This window comes from Ammospiza nelsoni, chromosome 12, assembly GCF_027579445.1.
Source record: "Ammospiza nelsoni isolate bAmmNel1 chromosome 12, bAmmNel1.pri, whole genome shotgun sequence".
Classification (NCBI taxonomy): Eukaryota; Metazoa; Chordata; class Aves; order Passeriformes; family Passerellidae; genus Ammospiza; species Ammospiza nelsoni.
Window position 1 is genome coordinate 5922094 of NC_080644.1, and position 27392 is coordinate 5949485.

Below are 27392 nucleotides of genomic sequence, written 5' to 3' on the forward strand. Positions count from 1 at the left end.
ACACCAGACAGCCCCATCCTGCAGCCCTCACGTAGAGTCTTTTCTACTCACTCTGTGTCTGGGGTTGAGGATGACTCCTGGTTCAGGCTGTGAGCACACACATTCACCCAGAACCACTGCAGAGCCAACACAAATCCCTGGATTATCTCCCAATTATATGGAAAAACAAAGATTAATATGCTCATTAGACCTTGTAACACAGCATTTGTGTAATGGGAACCTCATTACCTGTTGGTTCACGTTTACCAGAAAATGATGGTGCTTATGAGAAGAGATTACTTTCTTCTTAACTGGAAAAGCAAGTTATTTAAGCTGAGTTTGCTTTATATTTCATACCCCTTCCTCTGTCAGCCTTACACACGCACACTTAAGGGCCCATTATCTTCTCATTGATGTGAGGGCATTATGTGTGTAGCCACCATTAATGGTAATGAAAATGGCTCCTGTTAATCTCCCATGCGTTGATAGTCAGATAATAGCCTACTTATTAAGTACAGAGGCCAGACTAGGAGTTGCACTGAAATGAGCAGCGTATTGTCTCTGTGGGATTCAGATGTAAACACTAAATCATTGCACTGTGCCTACAGCTGATGATTAAAAAGAAGTTATCAGTAGCATAAATGTGCTCACCTGCCCTGTGCGTACAAGCACCACAAAGCAACTCTGGGTGCTCTTTCCTTTTGATCTACCCTCACCTTTGGGAGGATCTCGAGACAAAGTTCTAGCTGGAAGGGACACACAAGGATCATTGAGTCCAACCTGGACTTTTTGGTGCACAGGAAACCCCAAAATCCCACTCCGTGCATCCCTGAGAGCATTGCCTAAAAGCTCCTTGAGTTCTGGGAGCCTTGGGGCCGTGACCATTCCCTGGAGAGCCTGTTCAGCACCCAACCACCCTCTGGGGGTAGAACTTTTCGTAATACCCAACCTAAACCTCCTCTGACACAGTTTCAGCCATTCCCTTGTGTCCTGTCACTGGTCACCAGAGAGCAGAGATGCTCCTCCTGTTCCTTTCATGAGGAACACAAACCTCGATGATGTCTCCCCTCAGTCTCCTTCAGGCTGAACAACCCAAGGACCCTCAGCTGCTCATCTAATGGCTTTCCCTAGACCCTTCCTTATCCTTGTGGCCTCTTTGGGATGCTCCTTAGTAGCTTTAGCTCCTCCATATATTGATCGGGGTACGCCAAACCATCCCACAGCAGTGCAGGCAGAGCTGTATGTGAAGCTGGGGGAGGCCTGGGGGTCCAACCAGCCCATCCCCATCTGCTATTCCCAGCTTGGGAGCAACATGGGCTATCATCTGAAAACCCTGCTTTGCTCACATCCATAGTTGTGTGAGGAAAAAACACGTAATTCCACATAAAGTCTTCCCTCAGAGACCCCAGGGGTCGATATTGCAGCCTGGAACAGCACGGAGAGCAGCGCGCCCGCACAATTGGCTGTAAATCTTTATTTCAGCTTTGCTCGGTGGAAACAAATCCCTTCAAATCCCTTAAACTTCTCTCTGGAGCACGGGAGTTGGACAGAACCGAATGTTTTGGGCGCTCCTGGCCCGGACCGGCCCGCAGCGGGTTAAGCCGCGGGCCCACAATCCCTCGCGCCTTGCAACGTCGGCGGCGCCGGGCGGGACCGGGCCGCGGCCGGGACCGGGATCAGGACCGGCACCGGGATCAGGATCGGGACCGGGATCAGGATCGGGACCGGGACCGAGACAGAGACAGAGACAGGAGCAGCAGTGTTGCTCAGGGTCGTGGTGCGTCCCCGTGGCTCCCCGCGCCGGCGCTCGCCGTGCCGGGGCCGCCCGTGTCCCCCAGCGCAGCGCTGAGGTGGCGGCGCTCGGGCCCGGCCCCCGCACTGTCACACAGGACGGTGCCGAGGGCGGGCGAGGTGCGGGTGCCAGGCTGGCGTGGCGGGCAGGAGGCATCACTCTGCCCGCTATTTCAGCTGTTTCTGCGTTATTTTCTTGCCTAGAAAGCAGAGGCCGGAGGGCTCGGCGGAACCCGGCCATGTTCTGAGGGAGGCTGCAGGACGCCGCTGGGATCCGGGTAGCGCAGGTGCGCCCGAAGGAATCGCCCTTCTCTCGGCCCTGCGAGGCGCTGGGTGAGACGGGTGAGTGTGAAACCACTCGGCTTTAAAAGTGTGCAAGTCTTTGATGTATTTGCGGAGGAGAACCGTGCCAGCTCCATGGAGATGGGCGCAGTGTGAGATTGCAAAGGTTTCTTCAGCCTCTGTGGCCTTTTTGCACTGGTGGGACTCGCAGGGAGCCTTCAGGACCATGAAGTCACCAGGCCACGTCACCTGCTGACTCTCCGTGTGCTGAATTGCAAAGCCCTTTGCAGGTTGGCTTTGAATTTGCTGCTGTATCAGAGGAGCAAAGTCCTGTTAGGTGTTATTTTCACTTCTAGTCCACTTGTTCCTTTTTGCTTATTTAGCAAGTTTCTGGTTAGTTTCATAACCAGAAAACTCATATGGTGTACATGTAGTTTCTGCTCTGGGAGCTGGTTGGCAAATAAGAGTGTGAGATTGATCTGTGTGAAGCTGTCTCTTTCCACTTCAGAATCCTTGTCAAGAATATTTATATTCTTCAATGGAAACTTACTCAGAAACTAAACATTTCCTTCACTGCTTATGTCCATTTCTGCTAGATCAAAACAATGTATATTTCTTTAAGGTGGCTTCTTTCTTCGGTATTTAGTAATGAAACTTAAACAGCACAGTGGTTATATGTCCAGTCAGTTACCAGACTCAATTTTTTGGTGGTAATCAGTGATAATTTGAACCCTTAAAGCTTTGTAGGAAAATCATTAAAAGTAAACTAGGCACCTCTAAAGATATTGCCTATTAGAAAGCTTAGAACATGACATTTTTACTTTGTCTTTTATTTCCAAATGCTTTGTTGGAGGAGGACAAGATGAAAAGCTGGTGCCTTTAGTTACCTCCTCCTTTTCTTGGATGTTGTGGTGTGGGTGAAGCTCTGCCTTCCCACCAGACAGACATGATTTGGGCAGGGAACTTGGTGCATGTGGAGTGGGTGTATGTTCAGACTGCATTTGGCCAAAGTCTTTCAGTTTTTGTTTAAAAAAAGGTAGTGATGGCAGAACCAAAAGCAATCACTTCCTCTGTCACCTTGGAGCTGGAGATCTGAAACTTGTGTATAAGCCCTGAAGGGGGCTGGATATTGGCTGTTGGAGGATGGATTTAACTTTCTGCTTTGTAGACAATTCCTGGCACGTGCAGAGCTGGAGTGGCAAGAGGTTTTCCTGTTCAGTGCTCATCCATTGAGGCTGGAAGATATCTGCATGTAGACTGCCTCTGTTGGTTATTCTGATTGAAAATCTGTAAAAAAGGAGGAAAAGTGCTAAAGGGAGGGTAGGGGTAAGAGGATTGAACATCCAGGCAAAGAGAGGAGCTTTGGAAGCTGTCAGTAATGTACAGGAACATGCTGGGGAAATTCATTCCTGAGGAAGAGATGTTGGCATGCAAAGAGCAAGCAGCAACAATGGCAGAGAGGAGGGCCCAGAGGCTGCACTGTTGTCTGGCTATTCCTGCTGAGTTATTTACTTAATTTCTGTGCTGCAGAGGAAGAATTCTACATTATCTCACCAGGGACAGATAGTGAAATTGAAGACAGAGACTGGGAGTCATATAAATGTGTTTATGGTTGTTATTTAGGACATGAGCAAATGCATATAGTGCTATCTCCCTCCCTGCTCACATGCATATGAGTAAGTCAAGGAAGGCTCAATGTTATTGGAATGCTGTTGGAAAAAGTCTGTTTCATTAAATGAGGAGTCACTTGACACACTTTCATTCTCCTGTTTTTAAAGTTACACAGTTTTAATTAGATTATTGATAAAAATAACTGTGCTCAGTTTTAGTTTCATACAGGATGGCAGGAAGATTTTATTCCCCACTATTTGCAGTAACTTTTATCACAATTACCTGGTTTTGCCCAATAAAACCAGGCTGAAAAGGTGGCACATTCTAAACATCAGTGAAAGCACTTCACCTTAAATTCCACAGAATTAAGCATTGTCAGCAAGATGTTTACAGAGGAATAAATGCTTTAGATAAAAAGCAGTGACTTCTGCTACAAACACCCTCTGCTTTTAGCACTGGCAATACGTAGGTTCAACACTGAGCTTCTTCTTTTCTGAGTCACAGTATCTTAGTGGGTGATGCACAGAACTGTTTATTGTACTGCTTTGCTTTAGAGGTTGAACTTGATGTCAGTCATACAAATGCAATTTTTCCTTACCTGGAGCATTTTACCTTTTTAACCACCCTTCCTTTATTTATTAAAGATAAATCCTTCCTCCATCCCCTAGGGCTGTTGTATATAACAATCATTTACCTTCTAAAATTATTGTGAGATTGTTAATTTTATCTGCTGTTCTGATTATTTTTCAAATAGCCCAGTGAAACAGTTGCATAAAGGCATTTTTTCCTCTCACACCAATGTTTGGTGAAAATATCAACCTGCTGTTTTATGCTTTGTATCTGCCTGGCCAATAAGCTTGACATTTAGTAGTTGGTGCTGTTTCTAGTCAGCTTGGTGACTTCTGTCTTTTATTACATCTTAGAAGTTTGTTTTCTGGAGTAGAAGTGATAAGATGGAGAGGAAGTAAAAAGGAAGAACAGATGTTGTTTATTTATTTTTGATCTAAATTGCAGTCTTATGCTGCACCCTACCCTATAGTTTTTCACATCATGAGTGCTTTGTGTACTTAGGGTTTTTCCAGGCTCTCTACTGTGTGTGAATCACATTTTTTGTCTTAATGTGAATTTTATCCATAGCTTGACACTACTCCCTGCTGTTTTCTGCATCATGAAAATGAGAGTGAGATGATGTGGTCTGCCAGCAAGACATGCCTGTTGAATTACAATATTATTTTGTGTAGAAGGTCTCAAGAATTGCCTTAATTTCTTAGAATTCAGTTGACAAACAAACTCAATATTTCTGGAAAATTACAAGTTCTTCTATCATCTAGTAAAGGGCTCTTTTAGCAACATGTTCTGCACTCTGAAGTGTAAGAGTTTCTGCTATTTTTTGCATAGGTCTGATGAGTTGTGTGCATGTGATCTGGTGAAATCATGGATGTTAGGAAGTGCTTTCAGGAAGGGTTGTGGATGGGCCTGGGAGCAGCAGCCAGCAGAGTTTGTTTTGATACCACTTGTGTCATAGAAGAATTCCTGTGTTTATCACCCCCTGCCCACTTTTCAACCATGACTGAGTTACACCTTTCCACTGGTGGAGTTAAGATGAATAAACACTCCAAAAGTGCAAAATAAATGGAAAAACCAGATTGTGGGGTTTCTGGTGGTTTGGTTTGTCTGTTTTTCCTCTGCAGCTGGTTGTGAGTCAGTGGTTTAGATTGCAGGCTCTTTGTCACAGAGCTGTGCTTGTGAGGTACTGAGTGTCCTACCAACATCAATCCCTCATCATGACTTCGTTTCTTTTTCTCCCTTTGCAGAATCATGGCAAGTCCAAGGACAAGGAAAGTCCTCAAGGAAGTCAGAGCACAAGATGAGAACAATGTGAGAAAATTATAATCTTTAGATCAGTTTTGTAGGATTGAATTTGCTTTTTACCTACTCTACATGTATGCTGGGGTCTGCTACAGCTGCTGTTGTCTTTGTGCTGTGGCTCACTAAAACTAACAAAGAAATTTGGATATCTCATGTATGCATTACAATACATTGCTGAATATTTGGCACAAGTATTTCAGAAGTTCTAGTAATGCTGGAACCCCTGGGATATTTTCAACAAGTTGTGTCTGGGGCACAAATTAAATTAAAATAGTCCCTTTCAAGTAGCTTGATTATACCTTAAATGTGATAGTCCATGGAAAGATTCACTTTTCTTTATATCAATACATTAAATCTTGAGTGGTAAATCCGATCGTAAAACTGAAGTTGTTGCACTGTGTGAGCAATAAAGCTATTTCTAAAGAAAAAATTCTGTTTAGATCTGCTACCATTTACTGCCAAACTGTAGTGTGACTGAAAAAATGTTCCAAACTTTAAATATTGCATTTTTATTTTGCCAAGAAAACCTCAAGAATTCAGTTTGGTTACTTTCTTTCAAGGCAATAGAAATGAAATCAAAATGAATTCTTTGTATGGTAATTTCCATTTGCTTGTCTGTATTTCCTCATTGGTTTTTGATAGTTGGTGCAGTAATTTTTATAATCCAAGCAGCATAAATAAATATCTGAAAGAAGTTTATGATAGCAGGGAAGGTGTTTCCAAACACTAAGAACCCTTCCTTCTGAAATTATTTTCGGTGTGTGATGTTTTAATGATTTGCCTTTTTGAGCTATGAAAACTTCCCATGGGCAGTGATGACAGATTGCAGAAGTAACTGTTTTTCTGTCACAGGTTTGTTTTGAGTGTGGTGCATTTAACCCCCAGTGGGTGAGTGTGACCTATGGAATTTGGATCTGTCTGGAGTGCTCAGGAAAACACCGAGGCTTGGGAGTTCACCTCAGGTCAGCCTTTCCAACACACCAAGGACTGAGTTGCAGAACCCCAGAGTTCCTTATGGCTGTGAACAGCATGTGTTGCTTTGGAATGTATAGAATGTCACAAATCCAACATTTCACTGGTAGTTCTGCTTCATGCTCCTCTCCAAAGTGGGCTTTGCTCTCTGTGCCTTGTCTGTAACTAGTTGCTTGTAAAACTTTATTCTGTTCAGGAGATTTCTTTTTTCTTTGTAATATAAATGATAGAAAGGAGGCCATTCAAAAGTACATTCTTTGCTTTTCCAGGGGTGATTTGAGGCTCGTTAGTGAGTAGAAGTTGCATAGGAAAGGAGCCTTTGAACTGTTCTGTATGTGGCATGGAAGAAAAGATGAAATTTCTGAGATGAGGACATAGAATCATAAAATTGCCAAGGTTGGAAAATACCTCTTAAGATCATTGACTCCAACTGTCAAAATACATGATAATAGACAGGAAAAAAAATCACAGAGTGAAGTATGGGAAAAGTTTCTGTTACATATTTCTGGACTTTGAAGGAAGCTGCTTTTTCAGTCACTTGCCTTCTGTTGACTGTCTCCTTTAAATGCCAATAAATGACATGATTTTGGCTTATTTCAGTGAGGATCTGCCCACCTTCTTATGATGATCTGTCTTTCTGTACTTGGAGAGTGTTCTCTAAGATGTTTATACTCTCAACTTTAGAGATAGGTTGTAATAAGCTTTTTTTTTTTGTCCCTGTTGATACAGCATGAAATTATAACAAGCTGTGATCTAAATTTAATTTTTTTAAAACCTGCTTTTCAGTTTTGTACGTTCTGTAACCATGGACAAGTGGAAGGACATTGAGCTGGAGAAAATGAAAGCAGGAGGTAACAGCAAATTCCGACAGTTCTTGGAGTCTCAAGATGATTATGATCCATGCTGGACAATGCAAGAGAAATACAACAGCAAAGCTGCAGCTCTGTTTAGAGACCAGGTAGGCTCAGTTTTAGGTGTTTTCTCACCCCTGTGATCTGAAAATATCACACTTGGTTTTGAAAGGAAGGAAATTGCAGTTTTTTGAACCTCTGCAGTGGTTCCTGAAAAGGTATATGTGAGAGTGAAATCCTGGAAGAGTTAATGTAAACCTGAGTGAGTTCATGGCTCAAGTATTTGGCAGAAGAGAAAAGGAATGTTGTCCTGCCAGGGAGATAAGGTGGGGTTAAGAAAGAGTGTCTTGGGCAGGCAGGAACTTTTCTGGACTAACTTCCTTATTTTGAGTAACTCTCTCTAATTTAGCCCAAGGGTATCCCAAGGGTCTGGTACCTCAGAGCTGGCAGTCCAGGACTGCCTTCTTAGGACCCTAAAGGTCTTAGAGTGCTTTTTCCCAAGTCTTGTAAGAGTTTTCTATTGAGATTTTCATTTCTGCATTTATCTGAGGTAGCTCTGATTTTCAGTGCTGCAGTTTGTTGCAGCTGTTTAGTCATTGGAGCTGTCTCAGTCCTCAGTTCACTGCAGTTTACTACTTCAGCTGTACAGTTCTATCCAAAGTGATTTGATAAATCTTTAGTGTATGTAGTAACATACAACAATAATGTAGTTCTGTTCCTCCATTACTCTGTGATTAGTGTTTATATCTCTTCATTAATCCAGTCTTTCCTCTTCAAACCAATCCTGCCTCTTTGAGGAAATTGTCTAATTTTCTATTTCAGTTGCTTGAAATAAAACCAGTGTTCAATTCAACATCACAGCCTGGGAGTCAGAAAAAAATCTGGTTTCTTGTGAAAAGAAGTGATCCAGCAGCAGATTGGAAAAATGACTTGTCCTTGTGTTACAGAAGCAGTTTATAACTTGTATGAAATCTCTGACTTGGCATTCTTGATTATTCTGCTTCTTGTAGGTAGCTACAGTAGCTGAAGGCAAGGAGTGGTCCATTGAAACTTCTCCTGCCAGGAACTGGACCCCACCTCAGCCTAAAATGTCTCTGTCTTCTGCTCACCGGTACGTGCCCTGCTTACCCTGCTACTGTTGGTACAGATACAGCATCAGATACAGACACAGCATCAAAACCTGATGGTTTCATGTCTGCTGGGTTTACCCTGTTGGTGCTGGTGTCTGAACAAGCTGAAGTTATGGAGTATGAGGTAGCAGGACTTTGGTTTTGTAATAGTTCTCACCCCCTGCACCTTAACCTTAAATGATGGCAGAGAGAGGTGAGTGAGAGCAGGGAAGAAGCCATGCTTGTTTTATCCTGGCTGGTAATGCACCTGAAATTGGACATTTGTGTCACTCACAGGTAGTGTGTGGCATCCTCACTTTAACTGTGGTGCTGTGCCAGTTTGGGGTTGGATGCCAGGGAAAAAGAAACAGACTTTTCCCTTCTGCTGCTAATTACCAGGGGAGCATCAAAGCTCTGTACCACAGCAATTCTGTTGTTCTGCTTTTGCATGTAGTGTTTGTTACTGTGTGCACTAAAGACCCTAGTTAACTGCAAAAGCAGTTGTAAATCAAAGGAACAGAGCTTCATGCCTTTTAGTGGTTGCATTAGAGTTCCCTTCTTGATAGATGGAATAAATAATCAATTTCTAACCTGTATTATGGTGATATACATCAAGCTGTACTGCTGAGCTGGTGGGTTTTGCTTAACATGGCTTTGATTCTTCAATGTTTTATTTCAGTTCTGCTGGACAATCTCAGACTGCAACTGCCTCTTCTGACAAGGCTTTTGAAGACTGGTTAAATGATGATGTCAGCTCCTACCAAGGGTAATGCAATATTTACTGACTTTCTGAGTGCCTCTCTCTTTAGCATAACAAAATGTTTGAAGCATTGAAGAAAAAGTTTGTAATTTCAAATAGTATTGTGGTGGGTTCCAAACCAGGGAATTCTGTTTGTATGTTGTACCTTACAGTGATTTGAGTTAAACAGAGGCATTTATAAAGCTTCTTTCATTCCTTTTCTCATTTTCATGTGTCACTTTATTAGGATTTACTCAGCTTTCTGATGTCAGTGATTTGTTAAACCTGGAGAATCATTAAGACCACATTAGCATGCACAGAGGAAATTATATTGTGGTAGGATTCCTCAGTGGATCCTTGGTGTTTTTATGAAGTGAGTAGTTTTGTATTTTGGGTGCTGGGTGCTACAGGACTTTCTTTTCCAGGTGCAAAAACAATTGCCATCCTTTCATGCTTTTCAGTTCTTGTTTAATGTTTTTCATGGCTGCATGCTGATACAAGGACTGTTTATTCCTCTTCCTGTGGCAGTGGCCAAGAGAATCGCTATGTGGGGTTTGGGAACACAGTAAACCCTCCAAAAAAAGAGGATGACTTCCTGAATAATGCCATGTCCTCATTGTACTCGGTAAGGAATTGCTTGGAGCTTTCTGAATTACTGTTTTCTTCTGGTTTAGCCCCTGGTATGGGAGAACATTAATGCAGAGGAGATACTAAAGACTGCAGGTGGATATGGAGAAATGCAGAGTATTGTTTGTATTCTCAAAGAGTGAAGAAGATACTGGTGGACTTTAACAGGCAAAATGGAGAAACTTGAGCAGAACTTAATTATGTCTGGTATCAGTTCACAGAAATAAGTGAGAATATAGCAATGGATTAAGAAATAATAATCGAGGGGGCTGAAGGTAAAAAATGTAATTACCTGTAAAGAATAGCTCTAAATCTGTTAACTATATTAGGGATGTTCAGAGGAAAACAACTGAAATGTGTGTTTATGTGGGTGCCAGAAGCCCTGAGCAGTGATGAAAACATTTGAAATACTTGTGACAGGGTGTGAAGAGATAACAGCATATGGCTGAACAGTTGTCGTGATTCAAGTAGAGATAGTGAAAGATGCATTGTTGAAATAAAATGGGAATAAAGTCAGAGGCAGTCAGGGCCATACTGCTGCTTTGATAGGCTCAAAGTCACAGTGCTGAACAATATTTGGGCTTTGGAGTCATATGGAAATACAGTAAGGTATTCTACCAAGGTTAGTGGCCAACAGCCCCTTTGTAGAGCCTCACTACCTAAATACACCAAGTCCCACTGTTTATTTAAAAATAAATAAATGAATAATTTCACTAGAACTTACCAGAGAAAAGTAATGCCTGAGCCTTTGAACAGGTTGGTCACTATATTCCAGGTGATCCCACAGGTCAGCTAAATATTTTCTGGGTATCTCACAGTTTTAGGCCAAAGAGTTCAGATTAGAAAGCACATCTGCAGTGTGTTGCAGGTGAGCTAAGACAGCCAAGGAGAGGCAGCATTGTTCCTGTTCCTGTGAGCCATTCTGTGAGTGCAGGATCTCCCTGAATATCCTGGCTGGAATGCCCTCATGTGAGCACAGACACACATTGCAGTGTGTCCTGAAGCCCTGTATTTCTGGGAGGCTGAGTTCCTTGCATGGCTGTTCATCCTGGAGAGGAAAACAATTTGTCTTCCACTGCATGGGATGATTTTTTTCCCCACACTTGTACATATTTTTAGCAGAGTAACATCTGAAACACTCTGGCTCATTCAAATTCACACAAATACTGGAAGTTCATCACTATATTTCAGTTAAATGAGAGGCTGTAATTTTTCTTTCAGTAGTAGGTAGTTCTTAAAACTACAGGACAAGCTGTATTAGCGTATTTTGACTTAAACTAGTCTGTTTTAATGAAAACTTGGTTATTTGCTCTTATTATTCATATGTAGCTCACAATTTTCTTGCTTTCTTTAAAGGGATGGAGCAGTTTTACAACTGGAGCAAGCAAAATTGCCTCAGCTGCTAAAGAGGGTGTAAGTAAATAAAATGTGGTTTAGTTAGCAGTGGAATGCCAGAGGTGGTGATATGGGTATTCTCTTTTCACTGTGAAATTCTACTAAAGCTCCTTTACCTTGGAGAGTATCATGCAGCATTTCTAAATGCATGTCTTTAAAAATCAAAGGGTTTATTCCAGGTAAACCTGCTTGTATTTGCTTCTCTTCACAGGCTACCAGATTTGGATCTCAAGCAAGTCAAAAGGTGATTATAGATTTAACTCTTACTCCATCTAGTTGTCTTTAAGTGCTATGTGTTTGCCTGCATCAATTGACTTAGATTTGATCATCAGCAGACCAGTGTGCTTTTCCTTCTTAGTGCACAGTAGTGTTTAGTTCTGGCTTTTAATTCCATGGGAATTGCAATCAGCTGCAGTGATCAAATTAATCAAGAGATAAACAGGGATACTCTGCTGTTTGTTCCTGTTGGATGTGTTGGAGAGGCTGCAGAGCTTGCAAACTTAACAAACCCCTGATTTACTTCTGTGAATCTTAAATGTGGTCTAGATTGAAGTAGTTTTCTTTAGTGATCTAATACAATGCAAGCCAGCTTCCCATGGCTAAAGCCTAATGAGATGTTACAAGTGTGAACTGCTCAATATTATTAATAAATCAGCTAGCTTGCTTGTGTGTGTTTTAAAAAGTAGCAATGACAAAAGGATTTCATTTGTCAAACTGGGGTTAAAACACAGAGACAGTCAGACCTGATTACACAGAGCTCTGATATAGCAAGATCTGTCTGCAAGGACAAGTTTTAAATTCAAATGTAAAAGTGAAAAAAGAATGTGATTCTTAATTTGCCCAGTTCTGAGCGAGATGCAGATATTTATAGGTATTCAGAGAGGTCTATGCACTGGGATATTAATCCTTCAAATGGCCAAACTTGGGCATATTTGCAACAAAAATGTCTTGTTAAAGCACCCAAACTTCCTACTTCAAAGCTTTGAAATTGCTTGGCTTAAGAAAAGCTATCTTTTCTCCAGGTCTTCCTCTTCACTCCCTCCAGCAGTGTTCCTTTTGTAATAAAAGCTGCTCTTTCTTTAGTATTACTAATAACTATAATATTAAGTTTAAAAGCTCATCACATCTACTGACAAGGACTACAGCAACATGATGCTCTACAGTCTAAGCTGTGTTACTGAAGGTTAAATTTTGTTCCTTCTGACCCATTGCAGAACAGATTTAACACATTTTTAAGGCACTGCATTGGTTAAAAGTTTATGTGGGGTCCAGTGACCAAACACATTCATTCTTTCTCTTGTCAGTAGATGTTAAAAGTTGAAAAAGGTTTATGATACTTAACTTGCCTGGAAAAATGCTGCCAATTTTTTGCTAAAAGCTGCTTCTACCTTCCTTGCTCTTTTCTCTTTTGCTCTCTGGGTAAAGTTTTGGGGCTACAAGCAGCAGCCAGAGCCGGTAACACCTCACATCTGTTCTTGTGCATGGACTCCTTGTCTGTTCGTGCTGAATATGTGCATTTGCTCCTGAGCTGTCTTTTCTTTCTCTGCCTTACATCAAACCTGTTTAGAATAATGTTGTGTGTTTTGTATGGTAACATTTCTTCAAACCTATTTAAAATTTGTGAAGTTGGATAGAGATACCCAAGCTGTGCACTGTCTGAAAGTTGACTGTGCGTGCTGCTGTCCACACTCTGATGATTTCAGGATTTCTGTTTGCATGTCTGCCCCAGGAATGTGCCAAGAGCTGGATGTTGCTGGAAGGCAGACACTTGAATGAGGTGTTTGTTATGGTGGTTAGAGTGCTGTCTTAAATTCAGCAACAGGAAGAAGGATGAAATGATTTAGATGAAAATACAGTTGTACCCAAATCTTTCCATTCCACATCTACAAAATTATGTGGCTGAGTAAGAGATCAGATAAGAATTCTTCCTAATTCTAGCAGTGTCTCCACTTGGACACCTGAACTGTTAGTCTGGGTGTGTTACACTCTTTATTACCAAACATAAACACTTTGCTGGGTTCAGTAGACTCCAGAGGGTTTTTCAAAGGTGAGAACACCCCTTTCTTGGTTTTCTTAAACACTTTGTAGCCTCACTTCCAAAGGTAACAATCCCTTTGAGATTTGCATTCATGTTTCTCACTAGGTGGAAGTGGAATTTCCTTTTTGCCTTTGCTTAGCAAAGAATTTTTATCCTGTAAGGAGTAGAAGTACTGGAGCTAATGGCTGGGAAAAGGGGAGATCCTGGGAATGCTGTGGCTTAGGGAGAGGCTTCTTACACACCTGGGAGTCTGTGGAGGAAAGATGTTGAAGGTGCTCCATTCCCAAGAAGAACATGAGTAGCAATGGTAGTAATCAAATATAAACCCTTAGGAAATCAAACTTAATTCTTGGCATATTGGCCCTTTTGGATTAACCAGGAGAATTCTGGAGGCACTCAGTATGACATGGCACTTCTGAAGAAAGTTTAGATCTGTAAAGGGCTTTTCATAGTAGTAGGGCAAGGAATGATTTCAAACTCTTCTAAACCTGCTGTCCTTGTCAGCTTTGCCTTAGGAAAGTAATTTTGTGACTTGGACTGTGGGCTTACATTTTTGTCAGCTGCCTCTGAAGTACAATATCCTTGTGCATCTTGTTCTGGATTGCAACAGATTTCTGCAGTTCATTGTTTTTGTCCCTGCAAACCTGGAGCTTTAAAGAAAATAACAAAAATCTTCTGTCACAGCTTTGGCTCTTGTGTATTGCTCAGAAGCACTTGGGCTCTTACTAACAGATGATAATTGAAGCACTACAAGACAGAGAAATTGGGGGAAAATCAGCCAAAAAGATCTACTTCTATGAGTAATTTAATTAGTATGGAAAAATAAGGGGGAATGAGGACAGTTCTTCCAAATATTCAGCTGCAGGCATTAGCAAGGGGCCCATCCTCAAAACTGTTGCTGGTTGCACCATTGCTTCTGCTTCCAGTGCAAGGTCAGACTTTGCTTGGGCTCTTGGCATCTATTGCCATGTGTATCTGATTTTAATTTATTGTCTTTTAATGTCTTCTGCAGCACTTTGTGTGTGCTTTTCAGCTTTTCATTCTGCTTGTATGAATCAAAGCTAAAGCCTTCTTGTGTTTTTGGAGATACTGCTGAGAAATGAGCCTGCAGAAGTTGTTGGCTGTGGGTTTTTATTTTTTTTTTTTTTTTTTTGTAAAGAAATTATAACTGACTTTGTTTTTGTTTTGCTTTTAAATAGGCATCAGAGTTAGGTCAGACATTAAATGAAAATGTTCTCAAACCTGCACAGGAAAAGGTAACTTTGGACCTAGTAAATGGCTCGCAGAAAAATGCTTGTGCTCACTCAGGGAGTGGTTGATTCCTGCTGCCACAGCTGCCCAGGTTCTCAGGGGGTCTTTCTGTAAAAGGGAGACATCAAATGACTCCAAGTTAGGCTGTTATCTGAGAAATGTTAATGAGGGTAAACTCCCTCCACCTACCTCTCTCATGTCCACCAGAGTCTGTCACATTCTCTCTTGTTAAGTACCATTTTATGGATTTCATGCTTTCAATAATGGAAGATGGAACAAGGGGAAAATGCACCCTAAATGGATATAAAATCAGTTGTTTAAATATATATATATTTCTATCTATTAGTAGTTGTATCTTGGAGTGTTAAGTTCCTAGTGTTTTACCTACCTGCCTGCTTTATTTTAATTCAGTCAAACATCTTTGAGCCATTTGAAGAGAATGTTTTAATCATATTGCAAACTAATTCCTCTCCCATTACCTTTATTAATTTACCATTCTTTACATGGCATTTCAAACCACAGGAGAAGACTCTAATTGGTTTTCTATTCCCTGGAATTATCCACAGCTTATTTCAGAGGGCTTAGATGCATTATTTTCAGGGTTATTTTTTAGGGTGCATTTCCTTGAGCTGCTTTTTATTTTGTAGGACAGTTTAATGAGAAATTATGCATTTTATGTTAAAAAAAAAGAGACCCATTTCCCTTAGGATGTTGTGCTGTTAGTTCTAAATAAGTGTTACTTTCTGAAATAATTATTCTCTGTATGGTTATACAAAATCACTTGCTTTGGAACAACTGCCATTTATTAAGTGGTGAAAGGTACCTCTTGTATTTTGTTCCACCAAAATTCAAAGCCCTTTTAATATTTAAATAAACATCTATAAAAGAGAATAAAAGGGATCTGCTATGTTTCTTAACACAATCTTTATATGCAGTAGAATATATTGATAAAGCTTCATGTTTGCAGATGTTTTTTGTACTTGTGTTTCATTGCTCAGCAGTGGTGTAATGATACCTGAACTGTGTTTAAATGATACCTTTCTCAAACTGGGTGTGATACCTTCCTCAAACTGGGTTTTTAGCCACAGAAAATTCCCACAAACTCACAGGACTGAGCTTCACTCTACTATAAATAACAGACTTCATATATAATTTTCTTAACTTAGTTTGACTTAAATCTATTTTGATTCAGTTTGGGGTTGGGTTTCTTGACATTTTAGCTGTTAATCACAAATGAGGCTGTATGAAGGTTTCACTAATACTTTGTTTTATGACTAATTACCAATACTTTGGTCCACATAGGTGAAAGAGGGAAAAATATTTGAGGAGGTCACCACGGGGGTATCACAGTTGGCCAGCAAGGTATGAGGTGGCCTGCCTGGCTTTAAGGAGGCCAAACAAGTCAAGCCAGTCTCCATATTCTCATAAAAATAATACAAAACCCCAAAAATAATACAACCTCCCAAAGTGCAGTTTTGGTCTATGCTTGTGCTGAATAGAGAAATTTGGAAAGTGGAATTTTTCAGCAGGAATTTTCTGTTGGGGTGTTTAAAGCTGCACAGGCATAATGGTGTCCTCTTAATAATTTGAATGAGGACTTGAGGTGGTTATAAACAGCAAAGAAAATGTGTGAGGGAATATGGAGACAGCTTGTGTTCCACTGGTACAGTAAAAGCTGCTAATGCTCTGCACCTTTCTCCTTTGCCTTCCGCTGCTCTCGGTGACGTGGTAAGTGTGGCTGAGGCTGCCAAGCACAGAAATCTGCACAAACTAACAGCTGCTGGGGTAACTTGCATGGTTTTACCCAGGAGTGTGTCTCTTCTAGCACTGGGAAAGTCAGCACTGGAAACTCTCCCATAGACCAGCTCAGTGTCTTAGGTTTTGGTACTGTTTGAATAAAATAAAATAAATAATGTTATGTGTTCTGTTTAGAGCCTGGAAACTCAGGCTGAATTCTGGGATTCACTCTCCCTTTCTCTGTCTCAGAATAGTGCCTTCCATGGTGTCACTTCAGAAGTTGTATTTCTAATCCAATTCTAGGACTCAATTTTAGGCCTGTTTTATGTGGGCAGTGAAATAATGCTGAAACAGAGTGAAAGTAGCTGTGTAGAGCAGTAGAAATATAAATACAAGTTACATTAATCATAAAACAGCAGTGCTTTCATTAAGTTTAATTTTATGTAAGGACTAATTCCAGTACTTTTGTCAAGGAAGTCTAGGAGAGGATTCATAAGGTGTTACAATTCCCACCTCTTCCATCAGCACAGTGCTGTCAAATGTACGTTCTTTACATCCACCATGTAACTGCCCATCAGAAACATTAATGAGCTCTGAGTTAAATGTGTTTGATTTATGGGAACAAGTGGAGGAATTTGTCTGGCTTTTGCTATTGCACTTGGCAGGGGTGTTGGTTCAGTCCAAATGAATGGAGTGTCTTTTTTTTTTCTTTAGGTTCAGGGAGTTGGGAGTAAGGGATGGAGAGATGTCACCACTTTCTTTTCAGGCAAAGCAGATGATAATTCTGACAGGTAATATTTGTTCTTGCTTTCTATCTCTTTTAACACATAATTTTATCTCCTGTATATTCTCTGTAGTGTAGTAGTGAAAGGTAATTTTTCAATATTAAGAACTTATTCTATAACTTTGCATATAACTGTTTTTAAACTGAGAACAAAGCAGTGCACATTATTTTGGATTAACACTTGCTCCACATGCACATTCCCTTTCCCTGGGCTTGTTAATTCTCTTAACAAAATCTGTGAATTAGACAACAAGCTTATGTCATTTGGAGCAATATTTAGTTCTTCCTTTATCATCAAGGGATTTTTTTAAGCAAAGAGCAGTAGAATTACAGTTTTCTTTGGGGTAATTTATTTTTACTGTTACATTTGGCATAACTAATTTATTTCTACCTTCCTTTCTCCCCCATCCCCCAGTAGACCAGCTGAGGGAGACAGCTACCAGAACAGTGGAGGGGAGGGCTACCAGAACAATGCTGTAGATCAAAGCTTCTGGGATACCTTTGGCAACTCAGATGCACCAAAAGCTCATAAATCTCCAAGCAGTGAGAGCTGGACCTATGTGGACAATTCCACAGAGAAGAAGAGCTCGGATAGCTGGGACGTGTGGGGCTCGGGAACGGTCTCCAACAAGAACAGTAACAGCGACAGCTGGGAAAACTGGGAGACCAACTGGGAGAACACAGGAGGGGAGAGCAAGACCAGAAAACCTCCTAAGGCAACAAAAAATGCATGGGATGACTTTTAGAACTCTGTTAACTCTGCTCTGCACAGCTGGGAAAGGGAGGCTGTGCTGGTTGGTGGAGGGGAGGAAGTTTTACACACACCTGGAGTATCATGGCTGACCTTTCTGATCTGTTTGTGCTTCCCATTCATTCTCCTTCCTTCTACCCCGGTATAGGGAAAAAAAAAGTAGCATCTGAATCTTTTCTTACATAAAAGTGGCTCTCCCTTTTTTAAGGATAGTAATAAGTATATTCTCCTTGCACTATTGGAGCTGGCTACAGCAACTTTCTTAACACAAATGTTAATGGAGAGAAACCAGTGCAAGGACACTTCCATGGCACAACCTTGCATGTGTAGGTTAATAGGTGTTCATCCAGTCCTCATCTGAGATTTGGGGTGTTTAATGCAAACAAAGGACTGGGTGTGACTTGGAAAGACAGCCATTAACTGGGCAAGCTGCAGTTGGATACATCAAGTTCTAATGCCTTATGGATTGCTCTGACTACAGGAGGTCTGGCAATTCAAGATGGTCTTTAACATATTTTTTATTGAAGCTTCTTTGTTTTTAAACATTGTGACATTAGTTTTTTTAGTAGTTGAAAACTTATTTTTCTCCTTTAGAATTCAGAAGGAATCTAGAGCTAGATAATAATTTGTGTAAACTTAAAGGATTGACCTGAGCTCTCAAGGGATATCCAGAATGGCTTTATTTGCCCACCTTACTCAATGGATTGAGTTTGCACTCAATTGTAGTTTCTGCTACACAGAAATGCAAAGCTGGGGTGTTTTCCTTCCTCACCTACATCCTTGCCCCAGTTTGAGTTTTTTATGTACTCTTTTTTTCTCTTTCTTCCTTCTACCTGTGTAGTATTTTATTAATGCTGTTTAAAAAATGAAGTCTTTCTGCTGCTTATGTCCTTCTGGACATCTGTTTGGCAACCTGGCAGCAAAAAAAAAAAAAAAAAAAAAAAAAAAAAAAAATTATAAAGAAGATTCCAGCAAGAAAAAATGGGTGGAAAATACAACATTGAGGAAAAAGCCTGGCAGCAAGCCCCTTTCAAGATGAGTAGATGTCTGGATTTAATAGTAAAATTTAATTTAAGCAGATGTTTTCCAAACGGTTCTTTAGTGTGTCAAGCTGGATCTCTGTTTCTGTCATGTATTTCTCCACATTTTTTCCTGGATCTTGTTAAAGAAACACTATTTTGGAAACATGAGAACCTCTTTGTCAGCATTAAGGACTGGAACAGGAGATTCAGTTATGTGTCAGTTTTGACCCAGCAAATCTCTTTGCATGACACAAACCATAACTTCTGGAGAAGAATTGTGACTTTTAACATCAGAGGTATCATAGGTATCCCATTTTATTTTGGGGGATGGGTTGTGAATGTACCCTCAGCACGAAAACAGTCAGCTCACTTGAAAACTCAAATCATGGTGTTCTCTGTGGTCTGCTTTTCCAGCATGGAGTTCTTTCTGTGAACCCTGTAGATCCTAAAAAGCCTTTTCTTTTTAAAACTGGTTAGTTTGTTCAACAACCAACTGAAGGTGTCAAAGTTACCTTAAATAACACTCCACTTCTTTTACTTCTCACAGAGGTTTTTGAGCAGATAGTAATATCAACAGTTTAAAAAGGAAAGAAAATTAATTTCCTCATAAGTAGCAGATTTTAAAGGCTTAAGTCTGAGTAGAAGTAGCTCTGTTTACAGCCTGAGTCTGTATTTCTATTCCCAGGATCTTTCAGATGGTGAACAGAGTATTTTTTCCAGTCTCCTCTCACCTTGTTCTGTGAGAGTTGGGATTTCTTTTTGCCCCCTTACCTCTCCTGAGAGCGTGGTCTGAAGCTCGTGGTCTCTGAGCCTCTGCACACCCAGAGCTGCTCAGAGCCAACTGCTGCTCCAGGCTGAGCCATTCCCAGGGTGTCCCTGCTGCCACAGACCCTGTGGAAGTGCCAAAGGCACGAGAGCTCTTGGTTTGCAATGCTGCTCATGGAACCATTGGCAGCAGTTCACAGCCTGACTAAAACGAGGAATTTTTTCTACTTTTTCTCCAGTTCCAAGTATAACTTTGTCATAGCTTAGCTGCATGTCAAACATAACTTTGGTTTTTTATGCTTACACCTCTGTTGCCTCCTTGTCAATGTGTCTGCTCCCCAGTCTGAAGCTGGTTCAGCTTTTGTATAAGTTTATTACAGTTTCTCTTTCATAAACCTCCTGAAATGGCTTGTGGCAGGAGAATCTTTATTTCAGCCCACTCAATCAGTGGTGTTATGATGTGTGTGTGCATGTTCTCCTCAGCTGTGAGCTTTGCCTGGGACAAAAGTGATTTATTTATGTATCACTTGCAGCCACGATTGGCATGAGCCATTTGTTTGTTCTTCTGATTTGATTTTTGTAACTTTTGAAACTTTTATGTTCTAAATCGAACAGCCAGAGCCCTGCTCAAGCAGAAGCTTTGAGTGAGGATTTTTCCTCCAGTTGAGGAGACAGGGACAGAGCAGTTGCCATCTCTCTTTCTGCAGTGTTGCAGGGAAGCAACAAAATGCTACAACTGACAGAAAGATGTTACTGGGAGATCCAGATAAACCAATATAATGGCAGAAGGTGTAACTGCAGACACAAACCAGTGTGCCAGCTGGTCAGTTTGATGGGCATTTTTTAATGACTTATCTGAGCCTGAATGTGTCATCATGCCTTCCAGAGGAGAGAACAAAACAAAGGCATTTTCTTTTTTTGCACACCAACTGTTTTATTGAATTTTACTTACTTTCAGAGTAGGTGGCTGGGAGGTTTCTGCACTGTGAAGAAAATCCCATCAAGTTGCATGTGCGGAGCAAGTGTTTATGAATCAGACTTTTTTAATTTTTAATGCCTCCTCCTACTCTCCCCAAATCCTCCCCTTTTGGCCTGATAAGGAGCAGAGGCATTGAGTGCAGGCTGCTGGAGCTGAGGCTGCCTGACTGAGGAGGATCCAGCCATGAATCTGAGTGTGTGGGGTGGCAGGGCTCTGCTCCCTCTCATCCCACTCCCTGAGTCACAGGTTTAGGTCATACAAACTGCCAGGAGATGAAATTGCTTCACCAATTGGACATTGCAATGGCTGGTTCAAATCCCCTGGGGACCCAAGCTTTTATTTCTCTGTATGGCTTCAACTTTGGAAAATACAGAACAGCTGGATTCCTGCAGGTAGTCTGATACAAGAAAAATGTCAAGAAATCAAACTAAGTGCCACTTGCAAAACAGTGAAAGTCTTGGAGAATGCTTCCAAACATAATCCTGGGAATTAGGGATTATTTTTAAATGTTTGATTTGTGTATTGAAACCTGTTAATAATTGGTACAATTCAAGAAGTGCTTGGCCAGCTCTCCCTCATGGTTGAGACCTCAAGGATAATGCTGCTGCTTTTATTTTCCAGGCCAGACTGTAACATTCCATGGGTTCATAATGTACTTGTCAGTGTAATGGTCTGTGCAATAATTTAACAAGTGTAGATAAAACCTTTGTTTAATCCAGGATACATTTAAAGATACAGTGGTCCTCTTGGAGAGTAGCAGTCTACACAGCTTATTTTGGCTGAAATAGTAAATTTCAGTGACCCAGGTAAAGGTTTGAGCAATCAGTGATTTAAACAGAAATCAAGAAACATTTCCATTGCCATTATTAAGAGTTTGATCCTAATGGCTGAGTGGCCTCTAGCTGCAGAACCCTCTTTCATTTCCATGCCAGCAGAAACTTGGTCAGTCTGGAGTACTGTATCTTTAATTTTCCTGCTGTGTTTTTTGTGAAGTTCACAGGAATGGTGATTTCAGTGAACACTATTCATTGTTCTGTAGAGTGGTTCTGGACTTGAACTGCAGTGTCATCTTTTAAAGAGTATTCTAATAAAGCAAAGAGATCTGGAGCAGAATGGTGGTCAGCCCTTTTTCAGGACACTTCAGTTAATTTTCATCCCAGGTGCTGGTGTCAGGCATATTCTTCCCTGGCTGTAACAAAGGAGAAAGCAAGCTGCCAACATTAATAGAGCCAAAAACTTCTTTGTATTTCATTGGAGTTTCACAGTCTAACTTCACTCTTACTTAGGAGCAGTTTGGAGACATTGTTTGCCTCCTTACTTAAGGAGAACTATAAATAGAAATTAAAGTGCAGATAAATTTATGTACTCTGAAATTTTTATTAGCTGTCTACAGAGGCACTAATTACAGCAGAAAAAGGTAACTTTTAAAGCAGTTTTCCTGAAAGAAGAGAGTCCTCTGAGAAATCCTTCAGCTGTGGTGGGCTTCCACATTCAGATTCCAGTTTCCTCCATGAGCCAAACAGCCTTGTGAGTACTCCAGGTGACCACACTTGGCTTTGTGCAAATTTAAAATATCTTCTATTATGTTCTTGGTCAGCAGGACTGAATCCTGCTTGCTGTGTGGAAGTAATTTTACTGATTTTTACACCAAAGAGGCCATTTGTGTTTGATAACATCACTGCTCTTATTCCACAGACAGGCTGTGTCTATTCTTCCTATAAGGGCTGCTATGTGGGGTGCAAAGTTTTCACATGGGATTACTGAAAGTAAACAGCACATGCTGGTTCTGGAGAGAGGATTTGGGCCCTTTATTCTCAGAACACCCAGAGTTAATGACCTAAAACCAAAACACCAAGGAAGCAGAGATGTGTGTTCTGGATTTCAGACTGAGCACAGTCAGTAAAAGCTGATAGAAAAAGGGGAGTCTAGACCAGAAAACTGAGACCAGGAGACACAAGGCTTGGCCTTGAGGGAGGACAGGTCAGTGCTGCATTGCCATGTCCCACTCTGTGCTCTGATCCCAGACCAGCAGCAAGTGCCATTATTGATCTGTGTAGGTGTCCTCCAAGGCAAATGCAGGCTCAGGAAGTGACTCTGGGCTCACTCACTCCACACAACCAAACACTTGTGGCCTCTGAGGTGTGGAGCAGGCACTGGGGATGTGTCCTGCTTTCCCTCCTCCTGCTCTCCTCTGTTCCAGAAGGTTTGTCCACAGCAGCCATCTGCAGCAGGTTTGGGCTCAGCAGCTTCACCATCACCCTCCAAACTCCACAAGGACCCCCTGAGGCTCTGCAGCTGCCCACTGCTTTGGCAGAGGTTTGCAGGATGCAGCCATGGGGTGAAAACTGAAAATCCCAAGAGGAAAACAAGATGGATCTGTGTTATCCTGCAGGGAAGCTGTAAACCCTGCTGTGTCGCAGACATTTCTTCACAGAAATCCTTTCTTTCGGGTTTCTGTGTCTTCTGGAGGCCAGAGGCCTCAGAAGACAAGGTAAACAATTATTATCAGATGCTGTGGAATGCAACAGGGACACCTTGATTGGCTCATTTTCTATGTTTATAATTAAGGGCCAATCACCAGTGCAAGCTAGGGGACTGAGTCCTTGGACAAAACTTTGTTATAGATTCTTTCTATCGATTCTTCGCCTAGCCTAGCAGCTCTGCAAACCTCTCTCTATATTCTATTTAGTATAGTCATAATGTATTATATATAATATATAAATAAATCAGCCTTCTGATCAAGAAACAAGATTCACCGTCTCTCTCTCACCACCAGCGACCCACTCAGGCGCAGTAATACTGCTGCTCTGTCAGACCTGCAGTGTGATCATTCCTGCTGGTCAGTCACGGATTTGCAGGAGGCCAGGAGAGGCTGCCTGGCTGTGTCAGCTCCAGCCATTTGTGCTCTGTCAGCAAGGAGCTGCATCTCCTCAGGAAGGCAGGAAAAGAAAGGTCAGCTCCTGCTTTGAGCAAGGCACTGATGTTTGCTTTAGGTGAGATGAAACCACCCTGCATTTATCCTCAAGCGCTGCTTTGCCTCCAATGTGAATTTCACCAACACTGCCCTGATGGCAATGTTTAAACTGGCTAAAACCAGAAGAGATGAAAAAGATTCTGAAAAGATCTCCTAGGAGAAGCCTCCTTGTACTTGCAGTTGCTGAGAATGAGTGGGAGTGACTGAGTCTCTGGCAGGGCTGGCTGCAAGCACTGCCAAGAACAGTCATGTTGTACCTCACCAGGATCATGACTGCTGCTCCAGCAGGAAAATCCAGTGCTATCAGCTCTGCACACTTTGGAAACCAGTTCTTGTCTGTCCCTATAAGCCCTGCCAAAATGTGCTCCCTCAGAGAGGCTGCTCAGCGTGGCTGAGGCTGGTGAATTTTACGATAGATAAATCAGCTTCTGCCAGGAAAGGCAGAAAGCTTGGAGTGTGTCTTTTATGAAAAAAATTCACCACTTCTGATTGAGATTGGTATCAGCAGTTTGCACTGGATTGCTCATCTTGCCTTCAATGGAATGGTGTTTTACTACCTAGAACAAAAACCACTTGGATATACATTTTTTCCCCTACTCTGCTGACATGGATGGTTAATATATGTAAATTGATGTGCCAGCCTATATAAAGGCTGTTGTGATCAAGGTCAAACGAGGAATTTTCCTCCTTACAGAACCTCTTCTGTGTGTTGTTGTTTCATTGAAGCTTGATACCATTCAAGAGGGAATTGCTGTTTTAATTCTGTGTTCACAAATTGCCTATTGACTCCAGCCATCAGCTGTCACCTTTGGGGAGCAGCTCAATGCACTGGACTTGAATTACAAATCTAATCTGCCCAGATAGGGCTTCACCAGTCAGGTCAGGCTGCCCAGTGTTGCTGCAGGACTGGCAAGAAGAGATAGAATCGGAACCTGAGGCTGCTGCAACTCCCTGAAGCTTCTTGCCCACACCAAGGTGTGTCTCTAAGCTGGTCCCAGACCTTGGGAGGGAGCACAAAGCATAACAGAGAGGAATTTGTTGAGGAATGGGGAAGTGGAGGTGACAAAGTTCTGTGTCTTGTTGTGTAAGAGCATTTCTTTTGTTGTCATTTTTTCTTTGTTGGTTTTCTTTTTTCCCAATGAAAACTTTTATTAGTTAATAAAGAAGGTGAGTACTTGGTGGTGTTTTCATTGAAGCTGCAGGTCCCGAAGCAATGCAATCATGGGAGAATTTAATTTTGCAGTGTTGTTTGTTTCTTTCTTTGTTTGTTTGTTTTCTTGTTTGTTTTCCAAGCTGAAGTTCTATTCCTTGTAGTTCTGTTCTGGAGAACCAGGACTGAGCTGTATTTGTTTACAATTTTAAGGACAACAAAGATCCCCCCATTTGTTACTTTGAAGCCAACCAAACTATTTTGGCTTCCACTTAATTACTTCAGGTTAGCAGCCTCTCCTTTCTGTAGAAATATGCAACATGTTGCTCAAACACCCCAATTTGTTTTTCTGGAACAAAATGAAGGACACTCAATGACAGGAGAGCTCCAGCTCAGATTTATAACTGAGTAATGAGAAATTGCTGAATACCATGTTCATTTTCTGCCACTAGATGGAAATAAATCTTCCACTTTTCTCTGAGAGCACTGCTGCCCACTCCAGCCCAGGAGTGCAGGATTCTCCAGGGTGCAATGTGCTTCCCTGGTGCACAGCAACCTCCAGGCTGGCTTTACTGGCTGCAGGAGCATTCCCTGGCTGATGTGGATGAAGGATGTCCGTGCAAGATGCCCCCAGAATCGCTGATGTGCTTCTCCAAGTGTTGATGCCAGGTGGCCTCCGGTGTTTGCTGTGGCCTGGGCACCAATGAGTTAAGCACAAATAGCCCGGGGGGAGGCCTGTGACCTTTACTGGAATAGAAATAACTTTTCCAGAAGCAGCAGGGAGGGCCTGGCTCCCAAACAATGCTGGGCACTGCTGCCAGCCCAGCTCTGGGCTCCAGCCCAGGTGAGCACACCTTGCTGGGGACAAGGACTTGCCCCGGGGAATTGCTCTCTGGCAAGGACAGCTGGCCTGGGGAAGGGATTTTATTGCATTGATGTTGGCAGTGAAATCCTTTTAAAGTTTTTTAGGGTTTTTTTTTGTTTAAGTGAAATCAAATTTGGTGTGTGGGGCAGCAGCGCTGGCTGGCTGCAGCCTGCTGCCATCAGATGGGCAGCTCAGAGCAGGAAAAATCTGCACCTGATCTTGCCAGACTCTGCTCCCCTGCATGGGAGATTTCTCCAGCTCTCTGCTTGAAATGCAGGCCTCAAATGCCACTGAGAGGACAAAATTTAGGCAAAGGACTAAGGCAAGCTTTGCAGCCAGGGACAAGGATGGCTGTGACAGCTCCTGGTGTCCTCCGTGCTCACTCCTGGCAAGATTTACAAACAGCTTTTTACAGCTTTTCAAAACAAACTCATCTTATTTGTTCCTGTCTTTTTCTCAGCTCTGCTAGGGAAAAAAGGAAACAAAAAAAAAATGAATGAGTACTGCACCTTCTGTTTGATGTAACAAAGTTGGGAGCTGAAAACAAAGATATTTGGCTGTACCCAGAGGTGCCTCTATCTTTTCTGAACACTTAATGAGTCAAACTACTTCCTAATCTATTGAAACAGAAAATTCAGACACTGCAGTTCCTCTGGAGGGGAGACCTAGGTGAAGGGACTCTGCACATCCATTGTAGATTGGACTCCAAAGCCATCCTGTGCAAAGCAGTTTTCATCTGCAGATGGAGCTGATAACTAATTCAATCTAATTAATCCCTCCATGGATGGGGAGTGAAGGAGACATATTTAGGGATTGTTTTTCTCAACCCTGAAATTCTGTCACCTCCAGGATGGAGTTAACAGCAGCTTGCTGGCTGTATTCCCTACATTCCCTTCAAAAAAGGGAACAAAATGCTTTGGGGGAAAGCTCAGATTTGCAAAGCACTCTGCTGAGGTTAAAGAGCTCAGTGCTGTGAGCACAGGGTTTTGGTTTAACATCCCTTTTCTCATGAATTGGTGAGGTGCTCTTCCCATTAAATGTCAGTGTGAAACCCCTGGGATTGTGACATTCAGATGTTGAGCTGAAGAAGAGCAGAAATTCCTCCAGGCCTGGATCCCAGCTCTGGTGTGGACCAGTAGCAGAAATCAGGGAAAGAGGAGAAGAAATCGTGAGTGACTTTTCCACTAATAATTTCTTGTAAATTCCATCACTGAAAACAGAAGTAATCACCTGGATTTCCATGTTCAATACCAAGACCTATCCTTCATTAGGAATTTACCTAATTCTTTTTAAAAATTAATTTAGATTTTGAGGCTTAACATCCAGTATTGATAATTTGCACAATTTATGCATCTGAAGGGGAAAACCCTCCTATCAAGGAGTTTGTCTCAAGGCTGCTGAATCATTTAATGATCTTGGCCCTGGTCCTTGTTGGGAAAACAGACACTCCAGACACCTCCTCTAGGACAGCTGCAGGTTCACAGTGGTGCTCTGTGCTCTCAGGAGAAGTTTTAGTCCATCGCCCTGCCCATCATCCTTTCCATCCCTCCATCCTCAGCAGCCCCAGATATCCCTGCCTGCCCTGCCCTCACTCTGCTCCCTTGACTGCTCCCCAAGCTTGACATGGGGAGATAATATATTTTATATTTCTCTTCCTTTTTTTGTGTATCTCAAGTATAAACATTAATGTCTAATTTAAAGGACACATTTTACAAGGCTATTTACTGGAGAAATAAGTTTTTCCCTCCTGTGTTTTTTGTTTTTCATGGAAAAAGCTGGCAGGAACTGAAATCCTTTTTACCTTGTTACTGTAAAACAGTCTCAGGATTGGAGCTGAGTATTTATATATAC

At 41.8% G+C, this 27392-nt stretch overlaps 1 protein-coding gene across 8 annotated transcripts; it reads left to right on the forward strand.

Annotated features, from left to right (window-relative positions):
- Window positions 1-1658: 1658 nt before the first annotated feature.
- ARFGAP1 (ADP ribosylation factor GTPase activating protein 1) lies at window positions 1659-21665 on the forward strand. 8 transcript variants are annotated; one of them, XM_059480495.1, is made up of 15 exons: window positions 1659-1756; window positions 1975-2112; window positions 5478-5541; window positions 6385-6494; window positions 7291-7462; window positions 8366-8466; window positions 9144-9230; window positions 9732-9828; window positions 11187-11243; window positions 11437-11469; window positions 12651-12680; window positions 14463-14519; window positions 15817-15876; window positions 16966-17042; window positions 17451-21665. In XM_059480495.1, exons 3-15 carry the CDS (start codon window positions 5482-5484, stop codon window positions 17779-17781), a joined length of 1272 nt encoding a protein of 423 aa, XP_059336478.1. In that variant the 5' UTR covers window positions 1659-1756; window positions 1975-2112; window positions 5478-5481; the 3' UTR covers window positions 17782-21665. The 8 variants fall into 8 exon arrangements, with proteins under 8 accessions (XP_059336478.1, XP_059336479.1, XP_059336482.1 ...); XM_059480496.1 differs by having other exon boundaries at window positions 17454-21665; XM_059480499.1 differs by lacking the exon at window positions 15817-15876 and having other exon boundaries at window positions 16972-17042.
- The last annotated feature ends 5727 nt before the right edge of the window (window positions 21666-27392 follow it).

Bases quoted from the DNA above. Each gene is read 5' to 3' on its own strand.
- ARFGAP1 (XM_059480495.1), top strand. From the start codon at position 5,482: ATGGCAAGTCCAAGGACAAGGAAAGTCCTCAAGGAAGTCAGAGCACAA. The intron at 11,244-11,436 runs GTAAGTAAATAA...TTCTCTTCACAG, and splicing joins CCTCAGCTGCTAAAGAGGGT to GCTACCAGATTTGGATCTCA. The intron at 14,520-15,816 runs GTAACTTTGGAC...TGGTCCACATAG, and splicing joins TCAAACCTGCACAGGAAAAG to GTGAAAGAGGGAAAAATATT.